Source organism: Anomaloglossus baeobatrachus, chromosome 4, assembly GCF_048569485.1.
Source record: "Anomaloglossus baeobatrachus isolate aAnoBae1 chromosome 4, aAnoBae1.hap1, whole genome shotgun sequence".
NCBI lineage: Eukaryota > Metazoa > Chordata > Amphibia > Anura > Aromobatidae > Anomaloglossus > Anomaloglossus baeobatrachus.
In genome coordinates, this window is record NC_134356.1 from 594,066,010 (window position 1) to 594,084,197 (window position 18,188).

At 50.0% G+C, this 18,188-nt stretch overlaps 1 protein-coding gene across 1 annotated transcript in view; it reads right to left on the minus strand.

Annotated features, from left to right (window-relative positions):
- Positions 1-4,291: 4,291 nt before the first annotated feature.
- TIA1 (TIA1 cytotoxic granule associated RNA binding protein) overlaps positions 4,292-18,188 on the minus strand; it is a 77,939-nt gene continuing 64,042 nt past the window's right edge. The window contains exon 13 of the mRNA XM_075346152.1: positions 4,292-4,540. Coding sequence (XP_075202267.1) covers positions 4,414-4,540 — 127 coding nt within the window. The 3' untranslated portion in view covers positions 4,292-4,413. The remainder of the gene's footprint in view (positions 4,541-18,188) is intronic.

The following is an 18,188-nucleotide window of genomic DNA, read 5'->3' on the forward strand; positions in this document are numbered from 1 at the left end:
AGCCGGGGGGGCCCACTCGCCTTTATAGTTCTGCTGCCCCCGGCCGAGTTCCGGGGACCGCAGTCCTCGGCAGCAATCTGCGGTGCCGTCACTTTAAGGCGCGCAGACATCCTGTTTTGAATTTCATCTGTGGGCGGAGCTACCGCCTTCTCAGTCCCACAGATGGAGGCGAGCTTCTGTCCGGCGCTGTGTGGGCCCAATCTCCACCGTGACCTAATCGGGTAAATGCCCTCCCCATTATGGGCCCCGGTGAGCTGCTTCTAACCCCCCAGATGTATGCCCTGCCAATCCCCCCCCCCCCCGCCGATGCCGCGGGTGCTGTACCCGCCGTGCCGCGGGTGCAGGCCCCACAGAGCAGCAGTTGTGTGTGTTTGTCTGTATGTAGCAGAGTTGTGTGTGTTTGTCTGTATGTAGCAGAGTTGTGTGTGTTTGTCTGTATGTAGCAGAGTTGTGTGTGTTTGTCTGTATGTAGCAGAGTTGTGTGTGTTTGTCTGTATGTAGCAGAGTTGTGTGTGTTTGTCTGTATGTAGCAGAGTTGTGTGTGTTTGTCTGTATGTAGCAGAGTTGTGTGTGTTTGTCTGTATGTAGCAGAGTTGTGTGTGTTTGTCTGTATGTAGCAGAGTTGTGTGTGTTTGTATGTAGCAGAGTTGTGTGTGTTTGTCTGTATGTAGCAGAGTTGTGTGTTTGTCTGTATGTAGCAGAGTTGTGTGTGTTTGTCTGTATGTAGCAGAGTTGTGTGTGTTTGTCTGTTTGTAGCAGAGTTGTGTGTGTTTGTCTGTTTGTAGCAGAGTTGTGTGTGTCTGTTTGTAGCAGAGTGTAGTACCATTGTTTCAGTCCAGTTGTGGCTTTATACAGCAGGGAGGAGCATTCCTTGCTGTACTAAGTGAACATTGGAGCGATTGATCTGTCAATGGCCCTTTAAAAACATATTGTACGGCTCTCGCGGAATTAAAATTAACATGTTGCAATCAAAGCAGACTTTTTTTCATTTGGGAGCGGAGTAGTCTTATACAGTGAGTATATCCCAAATTCTATATTTTTAGGGCAGAAGTTGGGGGTCGCCTTATACGCCCAGTCGTCTTATACGCCGGCATATACGGTACATCTTGTACAGACTCTGTTCCAACAATGATGGTGCTGGGTCTCCAGGCACAATGAAGACATTATGTCACGTTAGCGCAGCAGTTGCTATCGGGCCTTTCTACTCTTTACACTTCACTCGGCTGTCCAAAGTGTGAGGCCTGTAGCCCATTAGGGGATGCCAAGTGTCACCCGAGTGCCAGGAGACCCAGGGTCACTGTTGGGAGTATAAAGTTTTTTTGCATTTTATACATTTTGACATTGCTTTCTTAAAGGGGTAAGTTCAGTACTCTGCAATAGTGGCCATATCACTGGAAAACTGATCAGGAAGGCTTTTTCGAAAGGTCTTGTTCAGCCAATTCTGCCTCTGAGCGGCGCTATTTCGGTCCACTCATCCCCATGCAGTGACCCTCCGGGCACCATGACCTCAGATGCGGTGATGTTACGTCAACTTCCAGTTGGCCTGACATCACTAAAGCGGGCCCCAGTCTTCCTGAGTGACTGCGTGGTGGATGGTGTATCGCTGCTAGTCACAGCCCAGCATCGCTCCTGCTTGTAGTGCTCTGCAGCGAAGGACAGTATGCTAGATACTAGGCTGTGATAAGTGGTGAAATGTCGCCCACAGCCCAGTCACTCACAGAGACTGGGGCCGCCTTGGTGATGTCGGGTCAACTGAAAGTTGACGTGATATCACCGGATCTCAAAGCAGTCACAAAGCCCGGGGAAGGTCACTTCATGGGATTAACGGACCACAATAGCGCCGCTCAGAGGCAGAGTTAGCTGAACACAGTATTTAGTAAAAACCTTCTCTATCAGTTTTACAAGGATGTGGCCACAATTGCAGAGTAGTGAACCACCTCTTTAATGTCTTGGCAGCTGCTTACTATGCAGGCACGTGCTTGTGTAAGTATATAAAGTATGCATGTGTAGGGAAGTACCGTATTTTCCAGCATATAAAACGACTTTTAAACCCCTGAAAATCTTCTCAAAAGTCGAGGGTTGTCTTATACGCCGGGTATCATCACTTTATACACTAAAATATATGCTCACCTCTCCTCCATGCCCGCAGTGCTTCCAGCTGTTTCTTGTAGACCGCAGGCACCCAGACTCCTCCGTGATCGCGTCCAGTGCGCAGAGCAGCCACTGCAGAATGCCGTCATGGCTTTACTACAGTTGAATACTTTACGGCGCCACAAAGCATTCAACTGAGGTAAAGTGCTGACGGTAACGGTGGCCCTGTGTATTGGATGCACTTTACTGCAGTTGAATGCTTTGTGGCGCAGTAAAGAATTCAACTGTAGTAAAGCCATGACGACATCCGGCAGCAGCCGCTCTGTTCACGCAATCACGGAGGAGTCTGTGTGCCTGCGGACTGCAAGAAACAGCTGGAGGCACTGAGGGCTAGGAGGAGAGGTGAGTATCTTTTATTGTGTGTAATCACCGGAATGATAGGGGACAGAAGGGAACCAGCAGGAGGGCATTATTAAACAATGGAGACATTACTGCACGGGACATTACAGCAGGGTATTTCGCTAAACAATGGGCACATTAAGGTCCCGTCACACACAACGAGATCGCTAACTAGATCGTTGCTGTGTCACAGTTTGTGACGCAGCAACAATCCCGCCACTAATCTCGTTATGTGTGACACCTACCAGCGATCAGGCCCCTGCTGTGAGATCGCTAGTCGTTGTTGAATGTTCTTGACTATTTTGTTTAAAGGTAATGTCCTGCTGGGCAGGACGCATCGCTGTGTTTGACACCTACCAACGACCTCCTAAAAAGGGTTCCAACGCCCACCGAAATCGTTATACAGGTCGCTGATCGTTACTGCGTTGTTGGTAAGGTCTGACTGTGAGACATCTCATCAGTGACCTCCCAGCGACTTACCAGCGATCCTTATCAGGCCGTATCGTTTTCGAGATCGCTGGTAAGTCGTTAAATGTGACAGGGGCTGTACTCGGGTCGGCTTACACTCTAGTACATACGATATATCCCAAACTCTATTATTTAGCTGGATAAGTTGGGGGTCATCTTAGACGCCGGAAAATAAGGTAAACCAGATCCATAATACCACCAGGTGCTGAAACTTAATGCTAGAACTTACAAGACCTACAAAATACTATTGAAGTCTATTAATGAATATTGACATTACGCCAGGATATTCCGCCAGTTTTCCAACCAATCTAGAAAGATACAACATAAATTAGGTCATTAAGAATTTCACTTTTCAGGGTTTCGTTTTAGTTTTTTTTTTTTTAAATCTTTTAATTACACAGGAATATAATACTTCCCGTCCGTTCCCAAATAAGTCTCGTTTAATCACCGAAGATAAAAATCCTTGAGAAATAAATCCGGTGAGGATTAATTCCTAGGCACCTTCTTGACAAAAAAATAAACAAAACAAAAAAAAAACCAAAAAACAAAAAAACAACCCCCCCTCTCCCCCCCATGGATTTAGAAACATCAGAGATATTGGTATTCACATACAGGCTCAGATCATGTCACATTTTTTTTTCTTTTCGTTTTCCTAATGAAAAGTTTTACACGTTCAATCGGAGAGTGATCAAAGCCCTCGACTCATTCAGCAACTTTATAAGGCAAACAGAAAAAAAAAAAAAAAAAAAGAAACCTATTAAAAATGGTCAATATTCACATGAATGTAAACAAAAATGGGGACAAGAAATGCAGACAGTGTATACAATCTGAACAATATGAAAGCATCTTTTTTCGAAGGCTTCATCTGAAGGGAAAAAAAAAAACAAAAAAAAAAAAGAAATGTAAAGTTTACAAACACAGCGTCACAAATTTTGTACAGTTCGATTTATAATACATCTCAAATCATTCTAGGAATGCACGCTAAAACTGCACACTACTTCAGTGAAAGAAAAGAAAATAGACTTTGTGCAATTTGCTGCCCAAAATGGCAGTGATCCCTGCATTGTAATTTTTTTTTTTTTTTATTATTTCAAAAAGGATCTTAACCCTTTTTACCGCCAAAAAAAGGTGTAGGCTAGCAAGGCTTGGCTGTTCTCCTGAAGAGAGACCGGGTTAAGTAACAGTTACATATACATATAAAAAAAAAAAAAAAAAATTAAAATAATGAAAAAAAGGAAGGCAAAAATTGGCAAACATCCAGCATCTCTAGTATTTTTTTTTTTTTGTAGTTTGTGTTGTAATCGGGTGGATGATAATGTCATGATTAAAAAAATGTTACTTTCTGTTGTTTTAATAAATATTCTGTTTCTGACATCTGCACTGACATGATTACAGAATGGTATCAAAGTAAACAACTGGGCCGGCAGCGAGCCGCCGGGTGCGGAGTCCTTCCTCTCATTGCGTTTGGTATCCAGCCATACGATAGCCTGTTTGGTTTGTGATCAAGGTCCCATTCTGCCCGGGGGTGGGTTGCACACCATAATTTGGTCCCATCCATGCTGTTGCGGATGATGGCGTTTGACTACAAACAAGAAAGATTTCAATAGTGTAAGGTTAGAGGACACGCTCACCTTCAAGTCACAAATTAAAATTAAGTCCTATTGAAGTGTTGGATTTGCTACAGAAGCCAGATTTGTGTATGAATGAGGAAAGGACGATCTGTGCGGCTGCTATACAAAAACAGGACACTTCTATTACTTTTTGTATAAAAGCTCCAAAGCACATAAATCTGATTAAAGCATGTATTGTAAAGGGAACCTGTCAGGTCCAATATGCACCCAGAACCATGAGTAGTTCTGGGTGCATATTGCTAATCCCTGCCTAAGGCTATGTGCGCACGTTGCGTTTTTTTCATGTGTTTATGCAGCGTTTTGGATGGCAAATTTTTTACAAAAATCGATGCCTTCTAAAAAGCAACACGTCACTTATTTTGTGAGTTTTGGATGCTTTTCCCCACTCTATGGCCGAGCAAACATCCAGAATGCATGAAATGGGCATTAAAAAATGTATCCAAAACGCAGTGTTTTGGCTGCATTTTGAAACGCACGTGCAGTGACAAAATGCTGCAGAATATTTGTCACGAAGGAGCGCAACGTACGCACATAGCCTAACTATCCCTGTATATAGTAGCATAGATAAATAAACATCTCTTTATCTATGCTAGTGTATACAGGGACGGTTAGGCAGGAATTAGCAATATGTATCCAGAACTGCTCGTGTTTCTGGGTGCATATTGCACTCCACAGGTTCCCTTTAAGTCCTAATTGAAGTGTTGGATTTGCTACAGAAACCAGATTTGTGTATGAATAAGGAGAAGGGAATTTTGTTTACTTACCGTAAATTCCTTTTCTTCTAGCTCCAATTGGGAGACCCAGACAGTGGGTGTATAGCTACTGCCTCTGGAGGCCGCACAAAGAACTACACTTAAAAGTGTAAGGCCCCTCCCCTTCTGGCTATACACCCTCCCGTAGGAGTACGGATTCCTCAGTTTTAGTACCAAAGCAAGAAGGAGGAAAGCCAATAACAGTTTCAAAAACAAATTCAATCCGATAACAAGATCGGAGAACTTAAGAAACAACATGAACAACATGTGCACCCGAAAAACGAAACCCTAAGAACAAATAGGGCGGGTGCTGGGTCTCCCAATTGGAGCTAGAAGAAAAGGAATTTACGGTAAGTAAACAAAATTCCCTTCTTCTTTTTCGCTCCTAATTGGGAGACCCAGACAGTGGGACGTCCAAAAGCAGTCCCTGGGTGGGTAAAAAGATACCCCATGAACGGGCTTGTCAGACAGCCTCTTCCTACAGGTGGGCCACCGCCGCCTGAAGGACCTGTCTACCTAGGCTGGCATCTGCCGAAGCGTAGGTATGCACTTGATAGTGTTTGGTAAACGTGTGCAGACTCGACCAGGTAGCCGCCTGGCACACTTGCTGAGCCGTAGCCTGATGCCGCAATGCCCAGGACGCACCCACGGCTCTGGTAGAATGGGCCTTCAGTCCAGATGGAATCGGAAGCCCAGCAGAACGGTATGTGTGAAGAATTGGTTCCTTGATCCACCGCGCCAGGGTGGATTTGGAAGCTTGCGATCCCTGATGCTGACCAGCGACTAGGACAAAGAGCGCATCAGAACGGCGTAGAGACGCCGTGCGAGAGATGTAAATCCTGAGTGCTCTCACCAGGTCCAACAGATGTAAACCCTTTTCAAATTGGTGAACTGGATGCGAACACAAAGATGGCAAAGTGATATCCTGATTGAGATGAAAGGAAGAAACCACCTTGGGAGAAAACTCTGGAATTGGACGCAGTACTACCTTGTCTTGGTGAAACACCAGGAAGGGAGATTTGCAAGATAACGCCGCCAGCTCTGACACTCTCCGAAGAGACGTGACCGCCACAAGAAAAACTACCTTTTGTGAAAGCCGAGAAAGGGAAACCTCTTTCAAAGGCTCGAAAGGCGGCTTCTGGAGAGCAATGAGAACCTTGTTCAGATCCCAGGGTTCCAATGGCCGTCTGTAAGGAGGAACGATATGACGAACTCCTTGGAGAAACGTGCGTACTTTAGAAAGCCGTGCCAAGCGCTTCTGAAAGAATACAGATAGCGCGGAGACTTGACCCTTAAGAGAGCTAAGCGACAAACCTTTTTCCAACCCAGACTGCAGGAAGGAAAGAAAAATTGGCAATGCAAATGGCCAGGGGGAAAACCCTTGAGCCAAGCACCACGCTAAGAATATCTTCCACGTCCTGTGATAGATCTTAGCTGAGGATGGTTTTCTAGCCTGTCTCATAGTGGCAACAACTTCATGAGATAAACCTGAGGCCGCTAGGATCCAGGACTCAATGGCCACACAGTCAGGTTCAGGGCCGCAGAATTCAGATGGAAAAACGGCCCTTGAGACAGCAAATCTGGACGGTCTGGTAGTGTCCACGGTTGGCCTACCGTGAGATGCCACAGATCCGGGTACCACGACCTTCTTGGCCAATCTGGAGCGACGAGTATGGCTCGATGGCAGTCGGACCTGATTTTCCGGAGAACTCTGGGTAACAATGCTAGAGGTGGAAACACATAGGGGAGTCGGAATTGCGACCAATCCTGAACCAAGGCGTCTGCCGCCAGTGCTCGGTGATCGTGAGACCGTGCCATGAAAACTGGGACCTTGTTGTTGTGCCGTGACGCCATCAGATCGACGTCCGGCGTCCCCCAGCGGCAACAGATCTGCTGAAACACGTCCGGGTGAAGGGACCATTCTCCTGCGTCCATGCCCTGGCGACTGAGAAAGTCTGCTTCCCAGTTTTCCACGCCTGGGATGTGAACTGCGGATATGGTGGACGCTCTGCTTTCCACCCACGTCAAAATCCGCTGGACTTCTTGAAAAGCTTGGCGACTGCGTGTTCCCCCTTGGTGGTTGATGTACGCCACCGCCGTGGAATTGTCCGACTGAATCCGAATCTGCTTGCCTTCCAGCCATTGTTGGAAGGCTCGCAGGGCAAGATAGATTGCTCTGATTTCCAGAACATTGATCTGCAGGGTGGACTCTTCCTGAGTCCACGTCCCCTGAGCCCTGTGGTGGAGAAACACCGCTCCCCACCCTGATAGGCTCGCATCCGTCGTGACCACTGCCCAGGACGGGGGAAGGAACGACTTTCCCTGTGACAATGAGGTGGGGAGAAGCCACCAACGCAGAGAGTCCTTGGCAGTCTGAGAGAGGGAGACAGTCCTGTCGAGGGACGTCGATTTCCCATCCCATAGGCGTAGAATGTCCCATTGTAGAGGGCGCAGATGAAACTGCGCGAACGGGACTGCCTCCATTGCTGCTACCATCTTTCCTAGGAAATGCATGAGGCGCCTCAGTGAGTGCGACTGGCTCTGAAGGAGAGATTGCACTCCAGTCCGTAGCGAGCACTGCTTGTCCAGTGGAAGCTTCACTATCGCTGAGAGAGTATGAAACTCCATGCCAAGATAAGTCAGAGATTGGGTCGGGGTTAGATGAGACTTTGGAAAGTTGATAATCCACCCGAAACTCTGGAGAGTGTCTAGTGCCACCTTCAGACTGTGCTGGCATGCCCCTTGAGAGGGTGCCTTTATAAGCAGGTCGTCTAGATACGGGATGACCGAGTGACCCTGCGAGTGCAGAACAGCTACTACTGCTGCCATGACTTTGGTGAAGACCCGGGGGGCTGTTGCCAGACCGAAAGGTAACGCTACGAACTGCAGGTGTTCGTCGTGTATGACGAAGCGTAGGAAACGCTGATGCTCTGGTGCAATCGGCACGTGGAGATACGCATCTTTGATATCTATTGATGCTAGAAAATCTCCTTGAGACATTGAGGCTATGACGGAGCGTAGGGATTCCATCCGGAACCTCCTGACTTTTACGTGTCTGTTGAGCAACTTTAGATCCAGGACGGGTCGATACGATCCGTCCTTTTTTGGGACCACAAACAGATTGGAGTAAAAACCGTGACCTTGTTCCTGAAGAGGGACGGAGGTCACCACTCCTTCCGCCTTTAGGGCGGCCACCGCCTGCAACAGAGCATCGGCTCGGTCTGGTGGTGGAGAAGTTCTGAAGAAACGAGTTGGCGGACGAGAACTGAACTCTATCCTGTACCCGTGAGACAGAATATCCCTCACCCAACGGTCTTTGACGCGTGACAGCCAAATGTCGCCAAAGTGGGAAAGCCTCCCACCGACCGCGGGTGTGGGAATCGGAGACTGCAAGTCAGGAGGACGCCGTCTTGGCAACGGTTCCTCCGGCTGTCCTTTTTGGGCGTGACTGAGACCTCCAAGAATCTGAGCGTCTCTGGTCTTTTTGAGTCTTTTTTGACGAGGCGAATTGGGACCTGCCCGGTCCTCGAAAGGACCGATAACCAGACAGACCCCTCCTCTGTTGGGGTTTGTTTTGTCTGTGTTGCGGTAAGGATGAGTCCTTACTCTTGGAGTGTTTGATGATTTCATCCAAACGCTCTCCAAACAATCGGTCACGAGAAAAAGGCAAATTGGTTAAGCACTTCTTGGAATGAGAATCTGCTTTCCAATGTCTCAACCACAGGGCCCTACGCAAAACAACGGAGTTGGCTGACGCCACTGCCGTGCGGCTTGTAGCGTCAAGAACAGCATTAATCGCGTACGACGCGAATGCCGCCATTTGCGAGGTCAATGGTGCTACCTGCGGGGCAAATGCACGTGTGACTGAGTCGACTTGCGCAAGCCCGGCTGAGATAGCTTGGAGTGCCCATACGGCCGCAAAAGATGGCGCTAATGACGCTCCAATCGCTTCATAGATGGATTTCAGCCAGAGCTCCATCTGCCTGTCAGTGGCATCTTTAAGTGCCGCTCCATCTTCAACTGCAACCAAGGATCTAGCTGCAAGCCTGGAAATTGGAGGATCCACTTTTGGACACTGGGTCCAACCCTTGACCACCTCAGGGGGAAAAGGATAGCGTGTATCTTTAAGCCGTTTAGGAAAACGCCTTTCAGGATAAGCGTGGGGTTTCTGGATTGCGTCTCTAAAGTCAGCGTGGTCCAGAAAAGTGCTTAATGTACGCTTAGGGTATCTGAAATGGATTCTCTCGTGCTGCGAAGCTGACTCCTCTACAAGAGGAGCTGGTGGGGAAATATTTAACATCTTATTGATGTTAAATATAAGATCATTAACTATGGCGTCACCATCTGGTGTATCTAGATTGAGAGCGGTCCCAGGATCAGAATCCTGATCAGTTACGTCCGCCTCATCACCCATAGATTCATCTCGCTGGGATCCTGACCATTGAGATGAATGTGAAGGCCCGTCATAGCGAGCCCGCTTAGGCTGCCCGGGGCCATCGTCCGAGTCAGAGTCTTCACCCTGAGGTGTATATGCCCGTCCCGGAGCTTGGAGGTAATTCAGCTGAGGGGGACCAGGGGGCAATGATTGCACAGTGTCCGTGGCCTGAAGTACAGGCCTAGCTCGCAATGTGTCAAGAATTTGTGACATAGTGAGAGACATTCTGTCAGCAAAAGCTGCAAACTCAGTTCCTGTCACCTGGACAGCATTCACAGGTGGTACACCCTGGGTCACGTCCAGCAGAGGTCCCGACTGTGCAAGCGCCGCAGGGGCCGAGCACTGCACACAATGGGGGTCCGTGGAGCCTGCCGGTAGAAAAGTCCCACATGCGGTGCAGGAAGCATATAATGTCTGTGCCTTGGCACCCTTGCGTTTTACGGACGACATGCTGCTGGCTCTCTGCAATGTGAGAGAGTCTATAGCCAAAGGGCGACCAGCGCTATGCAATACAAAGTATTTGTAGAAACAAAATACTAAGAATACTACTGGCACAAGAGGGGGTGAGCCCTGAGGGCTGCTTACCGCCCGCTGAATAGCGGGTAAGAGGCGCAGAATTCCTTGTCTGGGTCTCCCCGGCTCCCCTCTGCAGCTCAGCGTGTCAGCAGGAATGGCTGCCGGCGTCTGTGGAGAGGGGCGGTCCGTGGGAGTTCCCAAACAAAAGAGCGGGAAACAGTGTCCCCTCTGTGCCTACTGTGAGGGCTGGAGTATGTAAAAACGACTCCAGCCCTCAGCGCTGATGCACTGACCAGCGTCCCGCCCCTCTCCTGACTGGCAGGTCTGGGGGCGGGAACGAACGGGAGCAGGCCGCAAAAGCCGGGGACTCGAGTTATCAGCGCGGCCCGCGCTGAAGTCCCCGGCGCACCACAAGTGCCAGCCGCGCCGCAGTTCCAGCGGCCGGCGCGACCGTGTCCCAATAGTGTGCCTGCTTCAGCGAAGCTGAATGAGGCTATGGCACAAGCGCCGCAGCGCTGATGTCCCCCGGCGCACTACAACACCCAGCATGCTGCGGTGTGAGCGCCAAATGCACGGGGACACAGAGTACCTTGAGGAAGCAGGGCCATGTCCCTGATGTACTCCGCTCCATCCAGCATCTTCTCCAGGGGCTGTAGATGGAGCACGGTCTCAGTGCCTGGAGACCAGTAAATCCCACTTCACCCAGAGCCCTGTAAAAAGGGATGGGGAAGGAATCAGCATGTGGGCTCCTGCCGCCGTACCCGCAATGGGTACCTCAACCTTACAAACACCTCCGACATACAGTGGGGTGAGAAGGGAGCATGCTGGGAGCCCTGTATGGGCCCTCTTTTCTTCCATCCGACATAGTCAGCAGCTGCTGCTGACTAAAAACAATGGAGCTATGCGTGCGTGTGTGACCTCCTTCGCACAAAGCTAAAACTGAGGAATCCGTACTCCTACGGGAGGGTGTATAGCCAGAAGGGGAGGGGCCTTACACTTTTAAGTGTAGTTCTTTGTGCGGCCTCCAGAGGCAGTAGCTATACACCCACTGTCTGGGTCTCCCAATTAGGAGCGAAAAAGAAAAGAACGATCTGTGCGGCTGCTATAGAGAAACAGGACACACTTAACTTTTTGTACAGGAGGCCCAAAGCACAAAAATCTCATTAAAGCATGCATTTTATATGTTTTTGATTGTTTAGTGGAGGGGTTTGCATTTGTTGATTTTTTTTTTTATAAATACTTTTTTTTTTTTTAATAACCCAGCTGCTGGATTCCCTGGTTTTCCTCCTGATCTATCATTTCTGTATATAAAACCAGTAGAAAGGCACAGTGTCGTACACCAAGCATTCTGATTACAATTTAAAGGGCTACTCCCATTTTATGAAGTGAAGACAAAGGATTATTTCAGTCTTCCCAAATTGGTAAATTTAAATTCTTAAAAGAAGCAATTTTGAAAATCATAAATTTATTAAAATGTTTCAAAGCAGCCGTCTAATTAGAGGTGGCTGAAAATGCACAGGGATTACTAGCACTCTCCTATGGAACCTGTGTCTACTGCCCAGCTTCAGTGCCACTGTGCTCCTGATGTTTTAGAGGTAAAGTTGCCTAAAGGGTAATGTTTGTACTTGTGGATAGTGACATGACAGTGTAAAGAGGCTTAAAAGCCAGGAAATGCTTTTTTGGGAAATTAAATATGCAAAGCAAATTGCCTCTTCAGATAGGAAGAGGACTTGAACTCTAGTGCCACCTATTGGCAGTCACTCTCCACAAGAAGAAAAATTGCCCCTTAGATGCCAGTAGAGGCCTTGCTTACAGCCAAATCAGATCTAGAGCTTTGCGCTAATGAGGGGAAACCCCTCAAAACATTGTATATGTTAACAGATTCTTGTTAAAGGGTAAATGTTGACTTTTAGGATTGCCATTAGGTGGAACTAGAGTTCAAGTCCTCTTCCTCTCAAGCAAGAATACAAAATGGAGTAGAAAAGGGGTTAAAGCCGCACATCAGATGAAATGAAAATGTAGAGTGTTGCTGAAAATAAACTCTTATTCCATAGGTCACGCGTTTCGAGGTAAAAACCTCTTCCTCAAGACCAGTACAACAAAAAGCCAACAAAAAGGCTTTTTGTTGATGTACTGGTCCTGAGGAGAAGGGAATTTTGTTACTTACCGTAAATTCCTTTTCTTCTAGCTCTTATTGGGAGACCCAGACGATTGGGTGTATAGCACTGCCTCCGGAGGCCACACAAAGCAATTACACTAAAAAGTGTAAGGCCCCTCCCCTTCTGGCTATACACCCCCAGTGGGATCACTGGCTCACCAGTTTTAGTGCAAAAGCAAGAAGGAGGAAAGCCAATAACTGGTTTAAACAAATTCTCTCCGAGTAACGTCGGAGAACTGAAAACCGTTCAACATGAACAACATGTGTACCCGCAAACAAACCAACAATCCCGAAGGACAACAGGGCGGGTGCTGGGTCTCCCAATAAGAGCTAGAAGAAAAGGAATTTACGGTAAGTAACAAAATTCCCTTCTTCTTCGGCGCTCTATTGGGAGACCCAGACGATTGGGACGTCCAAAAGCTGTCCCTGGGTGGGTAAAGAAATACCTCATGTTAGAGCTGCAAGACAGCCCTCCCCTACGGGGAGGCAACTGCCGCCTGCAGGACTCTTCTACCTAGGCTGGCGTCCGCCGAAGCATAGGTATGCACCTGATAATGTTTGGTGAAAGTGTGCAGACTCGACCAGGTAGCTGCCTGGCACACCTGTTGAGCCGTAGCCTGGTGTCGTAATGCCCAGGATGCACCCACGGCTCTGGTAGAATGGGCCTTCAGCCCTGATGGAACCGGAAGCCCAGCAGAACGGTAGGCTTCAAGAATTGGTTCTTTGATCCATCGAGCCAGGGTGGCTTTAGAAGCCTGCGACCCTTTGCGCTTACCAGCGACAAGGACAAAGAGTGCATCCGAACGGCGCAAGGGCGCCGTGCGGGAAATGTAGATTCTGAGTGCTCTCACCAGATCTAACAAATGTAAATCCTTCTCATACCGATGAACTGCATGAGGACAAAACGAAGGCAAAGAGATATCCTGATTAAGATGAAAAGAGGATACCACCTTCGGGAGAAACTCCTGAATAGGACGCAGCACAACCTTGTCCTGGTGGAAGACCAGGAAGGGAGCCTTTGATGATAGTGCTGCCAGCTCAGACACTCTCCGAAGAGATGTGATCGCTACCAGAAAAGCCACTTTCTGTGATAGTCTAGAAAGTGAAACCTCCTTCAGAGGCTCGAAGGGCGGCTTCTGGAGGGCAACTAGTACCCTGTTCAGATCCCATGGATCTAACGGCCGCTTGTACGGGGGTACGATATGGCAAACCCCCTGTAGGAACGTGCGCACCTTAGGAAGGCGTGCCAAACGCCTCTGAAAAAAGACGGATAGCGCCGAGACCTGACCTTTAAGGGAGCCGAGCGACAAACCTTTTTCTAACCCAGATTGCAGGAAAGAAAGAAAGGTAGGCAATGCAAATGGCCAGGGAGACACTCCCTGAGCAGAGCACCAGGATAAAAATATCCTCCACGTTCTGTGGTAGATCCTAGCAGACGTGGGCTTCCTAGCCTGTCTCATGGTGGCAACGACCCCTTGGGACAATCCTGAAGACGTTAGGATCCAGGACTCAATGGCCACACAGTCAGGTTCAGGGCCGCAGAATTCCGATGGAAAAACGGCCCTTGGGACAGTAAGTCTGGTCGGTCTGGGAGTGCCCACGGTTGGCCGACCGTGAGCTGCCACAGATCCGGATACCACGCCCTCCTCGGCCAGTCTGGGGCGACAAGTATGACGCGGCTGCAATCGGATCTGATCTTGCGTAGCACTCTGGGCAGGAGTGCCAGAGGTGGAAACACATAAGGGAGCCGGAACTGCGACCAATCTTGCACTAGGGCGTCTGCCGCCAGCGCTCTTTGATCGCGAGACCGTGCCATGAAGGTTGGGACCTTGTTGTTGTGCCGTGACGCCATTAGGTCGACGTCCGGCACCCCCCAGCGGCGACAGATGTCCTGAAACACGTCTGGGTGAAGGGACCATTCCCCTGCGTCCATGCCCTGGCGACTGAGGAAGTCTGCTTCCCAGTTTTCTACGCCGGGGATGTGAACCGCGGATATGGTGGAGGCTGTGGCTTCCACCCACATCAGAATCCTCCGGACTTCCTGGAAGGCTTGCCGACTGCATGTCCCCCCTTGGTGGTTGATGTATGCCACCGCTGTGGAGTTGTCCGACTGAATTCGGATCTGCCTTCCTTCCAGCCACTGCTGGAAGGCTAGTAGGGCAAGATACACTGCTCTGATTTCCAGAACATTGATCTGAAGGGTGGACTCCTGCTGAGACCACGTACCCTGAGCCCTGTGGTGGAGAAAGACTGCTCCCCACCCTGACAGACTCGCATCTGTCGTGACCACCGCCCAAGAGGGTGGTAGGAAGGATCTTCCCTGTGATGAGGTGGGAAGAAGCCACCACTGCAGAGAGTCTTTGGCCGTCTGGGAAAGGGAGACCTTCCTGTCCAAGGATGTTGACTTCCCGTCCCATTGGCGGAGAATGTCCCATTGAAGTGGACGCAGATGAAACTGCGCAAACGGAACCGCCTCTATTGCCGCCACCATCTTCCCGAGGAAGTGCATGAGGCGTCTTAAGGAGTGCGGCTGACTTTGAAGGAGAGCCTGCACCCCAGTCTGTAGAGACCGCTGCTTGTCCAGCGGAAGTTTCACTATCGCTGAGAGAGTATGAAACTCCATGCCAAGATACGTTAGTGATTGGGTCGGTGACAGATTTGACTTTGGGAAGTTGATGATCCACCCGAACGCCTGGAGAGTCTCCAGTGCAACATTCAGGCTGAGTCGGCATGCCTCTTGAGAGGGTGCCTTGACCAGTAGATCGTCCAAGTAAGGGATCACAGAGTGTCCGTGAGAGTGCAAGACTGCTACCACTGCCGCCATGATCTTGGTGAACACCCGAGGGGCTGTCGCCAGACCAAATGGCAGAGCTACGAACTGAAGATGGTCGTCTCCTATCACGAAGCGTAGAAAGCATTGGTGCTCTGTAGCAATCGGCACGTGGAGATAAGCATCTTTGATGTCTATTGATGCTAGGAAATCTCCTTGAGACATAGAGGCAATGACTGAGCGGAGGGATTCCATCCGGAACCGCCTGGCGTTCACATGCTTGTTGAGCAGTTTTAGGTCCAGAACAGGACGGAAGGAGCCGTCCTTTTTTGGAACCACAAAGAGATTGGAGTAAAATCCTCGCCCCCGTTCGAGAGGGGGGACAGGGATCACGACTCCTTCTGCTCTTAGAGAGTCCACCGCCTGCAGCAGGGCATCTGCTCGGTTGGGGTGTGGGGAGGTTCTGAAGAACCGAAGTGGAGGCCGAGAACTGAACTCGATTCCGTACCCGCGAGACAGAATGTCTGTTACCCACCGGTCTTTGACCTGTGACAGCCAAATGTCGCAAAAGCGGGAGAGCCTGCCACCGACCGAGGATGCGGAGGGAGGAGGCCGAAAGTCATGAGGTAGCCGCTTTGGAAGCGGTTCCTCCATTTGCTTTCCTGGGGCGTGAGTGAGCCCGCCAGGAATCTGAGTTCCCTTGTTCTTTCTGAGTCCTTTTGGACGAGGAGAATTGGGCCTTGCCCGAGCCTCGAAAGGACCGAAACCTCGACTGCCACTTTTTCTGTTGAGGTTTACTTGCTCTGGGCTGTGGTAAGGAAGAGTCCTTACCCTTGGACTGTTTTATGATTTCAGCCAATGGCTCACCAAACAGTCTGTCTCTAGATAATGGCAAGCTGGTTAAGCATTTTTTGGAACCAGCATCTGCTTTCCAGTCCTTTAACCACAAGGCTCTGCGCAAAACCACAGAATTGGCGGACGCCATAGCGGTACGGCTCGTAGATTCTAGGACAGCATTGATAGCATAGGTCGCAAACGCAGACATTTGCGAAGTTAGGGACGCCACTTGCGGCACTGCTGGATGTATGAAAGCATCCACCTGTGCTAAACCAGCTGAAATAGCTTGGAGTGCCCACACGGCCGCGAATGCTGGAGCAAACGACGCGCCGATAGATTCATAGACAGATTTCAACCAAAGGTCCATCTGTCTGTCGTTGGCATCTTTAAGTGAAGCGCCATCCTCTACTGCGACTATGGATCTAGCCGCAAGCTTGGAAATTGGGGGATCCACCTTTGGACACTGGGTCCAGCGTTTGGCCACCTCAGAGGGAAAAGGATAACGGGTATCCTTAGAACGTTTAGAGAAACGCTTGTCTGGATGAGCGTCGTGTTTCTGGATCGATTCTCTGAAATCAGAGTGGTCCAAAAAAGCACTTAATTTACGCTTGGGATATAGGAAATGGAACTTCTCCTGCTGTGCAGCTGCCTCCTCTGCAGAAGGGGCTGGGGGAGAAATATCCAACAGCCTATTAATTGCCGATACAAGGTCATTAACCATGGCGTCACCATCAGGGGCATCCAGATTGAGAGGGGCCTCAGGATTAGAATCCTGGTCACCGTCCTCAGTCTCATCACAGAGAGACTCTTGTCGCTGAGACCCTGAACAGTGTGAAGACGTGGAGGGTCTTTCCCAGCGAGCTCGCTTAGGCTGCCTGGGACTGTCATCTGAGTCAGAGACTTCAGCCTGTGATGCTTGAGACCCCCCTGAAGTACGGATTAGTTCCAACTGAGGGGGACCGGAGAGCATAGACACAGCAGTGTCCATGGCCTGAGCAACTGGCCTGGACTGCAAGGTCTCCAGGATTTTTGCCATAGTCACAGACATTTTATCAGCAAAAACTGCAAAGTCTGTCCCCGTCACCGGGGCAGGGTTCACAGGCGTCTCAGCCTGGGCTACCACCACATTAGGCTCTGGCTGACGAAGTGCCACTGGGACTGAACATTGCATACAATGTGAGTCTTTGGAGCCTGCCGGTAGATCAGCCCCACATGCAGTACAAACAGTGTACACAGCCTGTGCCTTGGCACCCTTGCGTTTTGCGGATGACATGTTGCTGCCTCCTCAGAGCAGTACAGGGTGTCCAGCCAAGAAGCGACCTTACAGTGCAAATATATATATATATATATATATATATATATATGGTACCAAGAAAAAAGTACACTAATATATCACTGAGGCACAAGTGGGGCCAGCACTAAGTGCAGCTTACCGCCCGCTTAGGAGCGGGTGTGTGGTCGCCGAAATCCCTTTAGTCTGGGTCTCCCAGAGCCTGCTGCCTTTCCCCAGCCAGACCGCATGTGTAATGGCTGCCGGCGTCCTTGTGGAGAGGGGGGGGCGGGCCCTGGGCGTATACAGACCAAAAGCGGGAAGCCTGCTTCCCACTGTGCCTAGTGAGAGGGCTGGAGCATGTAAATAAAGCTCCAGCCCTCGGCGCTGCCTATTGAGCAGCGTCTCTCCCCTACCCTGATTGACAGGGTGGGGGCGGGAACGAAGCGGCGCTAGGCCGCAGAAGCCGGGGGCTAAAGTTAGAAGCGCCGCCGCCGTAAAAGCGCGGTCGGCGCAAAGTCCCCGGCGCACCACAAGTCGCAGCGGCGCCGCCGCTCCAGTAGCGGTCGGCGCAGTAGTTCCCAACATGTAACGTCACTCAAAGCTGCAGTGACCTAACCCCAGCGCACAGCGCTACTGTCCCCGGCGCACTATAACGCTCAGCAAGCCTTGAGAGTGTCCGTGCCTGCCGGGGACACAGAGTACCTGAAAGTTGCAGGGCCTTGTCCCTGAACGGCACTCCCGCTCCAAATCCAGCAGGTTCTCTGGGTCTGTGGATGGAGCCCGGCCCCAGGGCTTGGGGGCCGGCAAGATCCAACTTCCACAGAGCCCTCCAGGGGATGTGGAAGGAAAACAGCATGT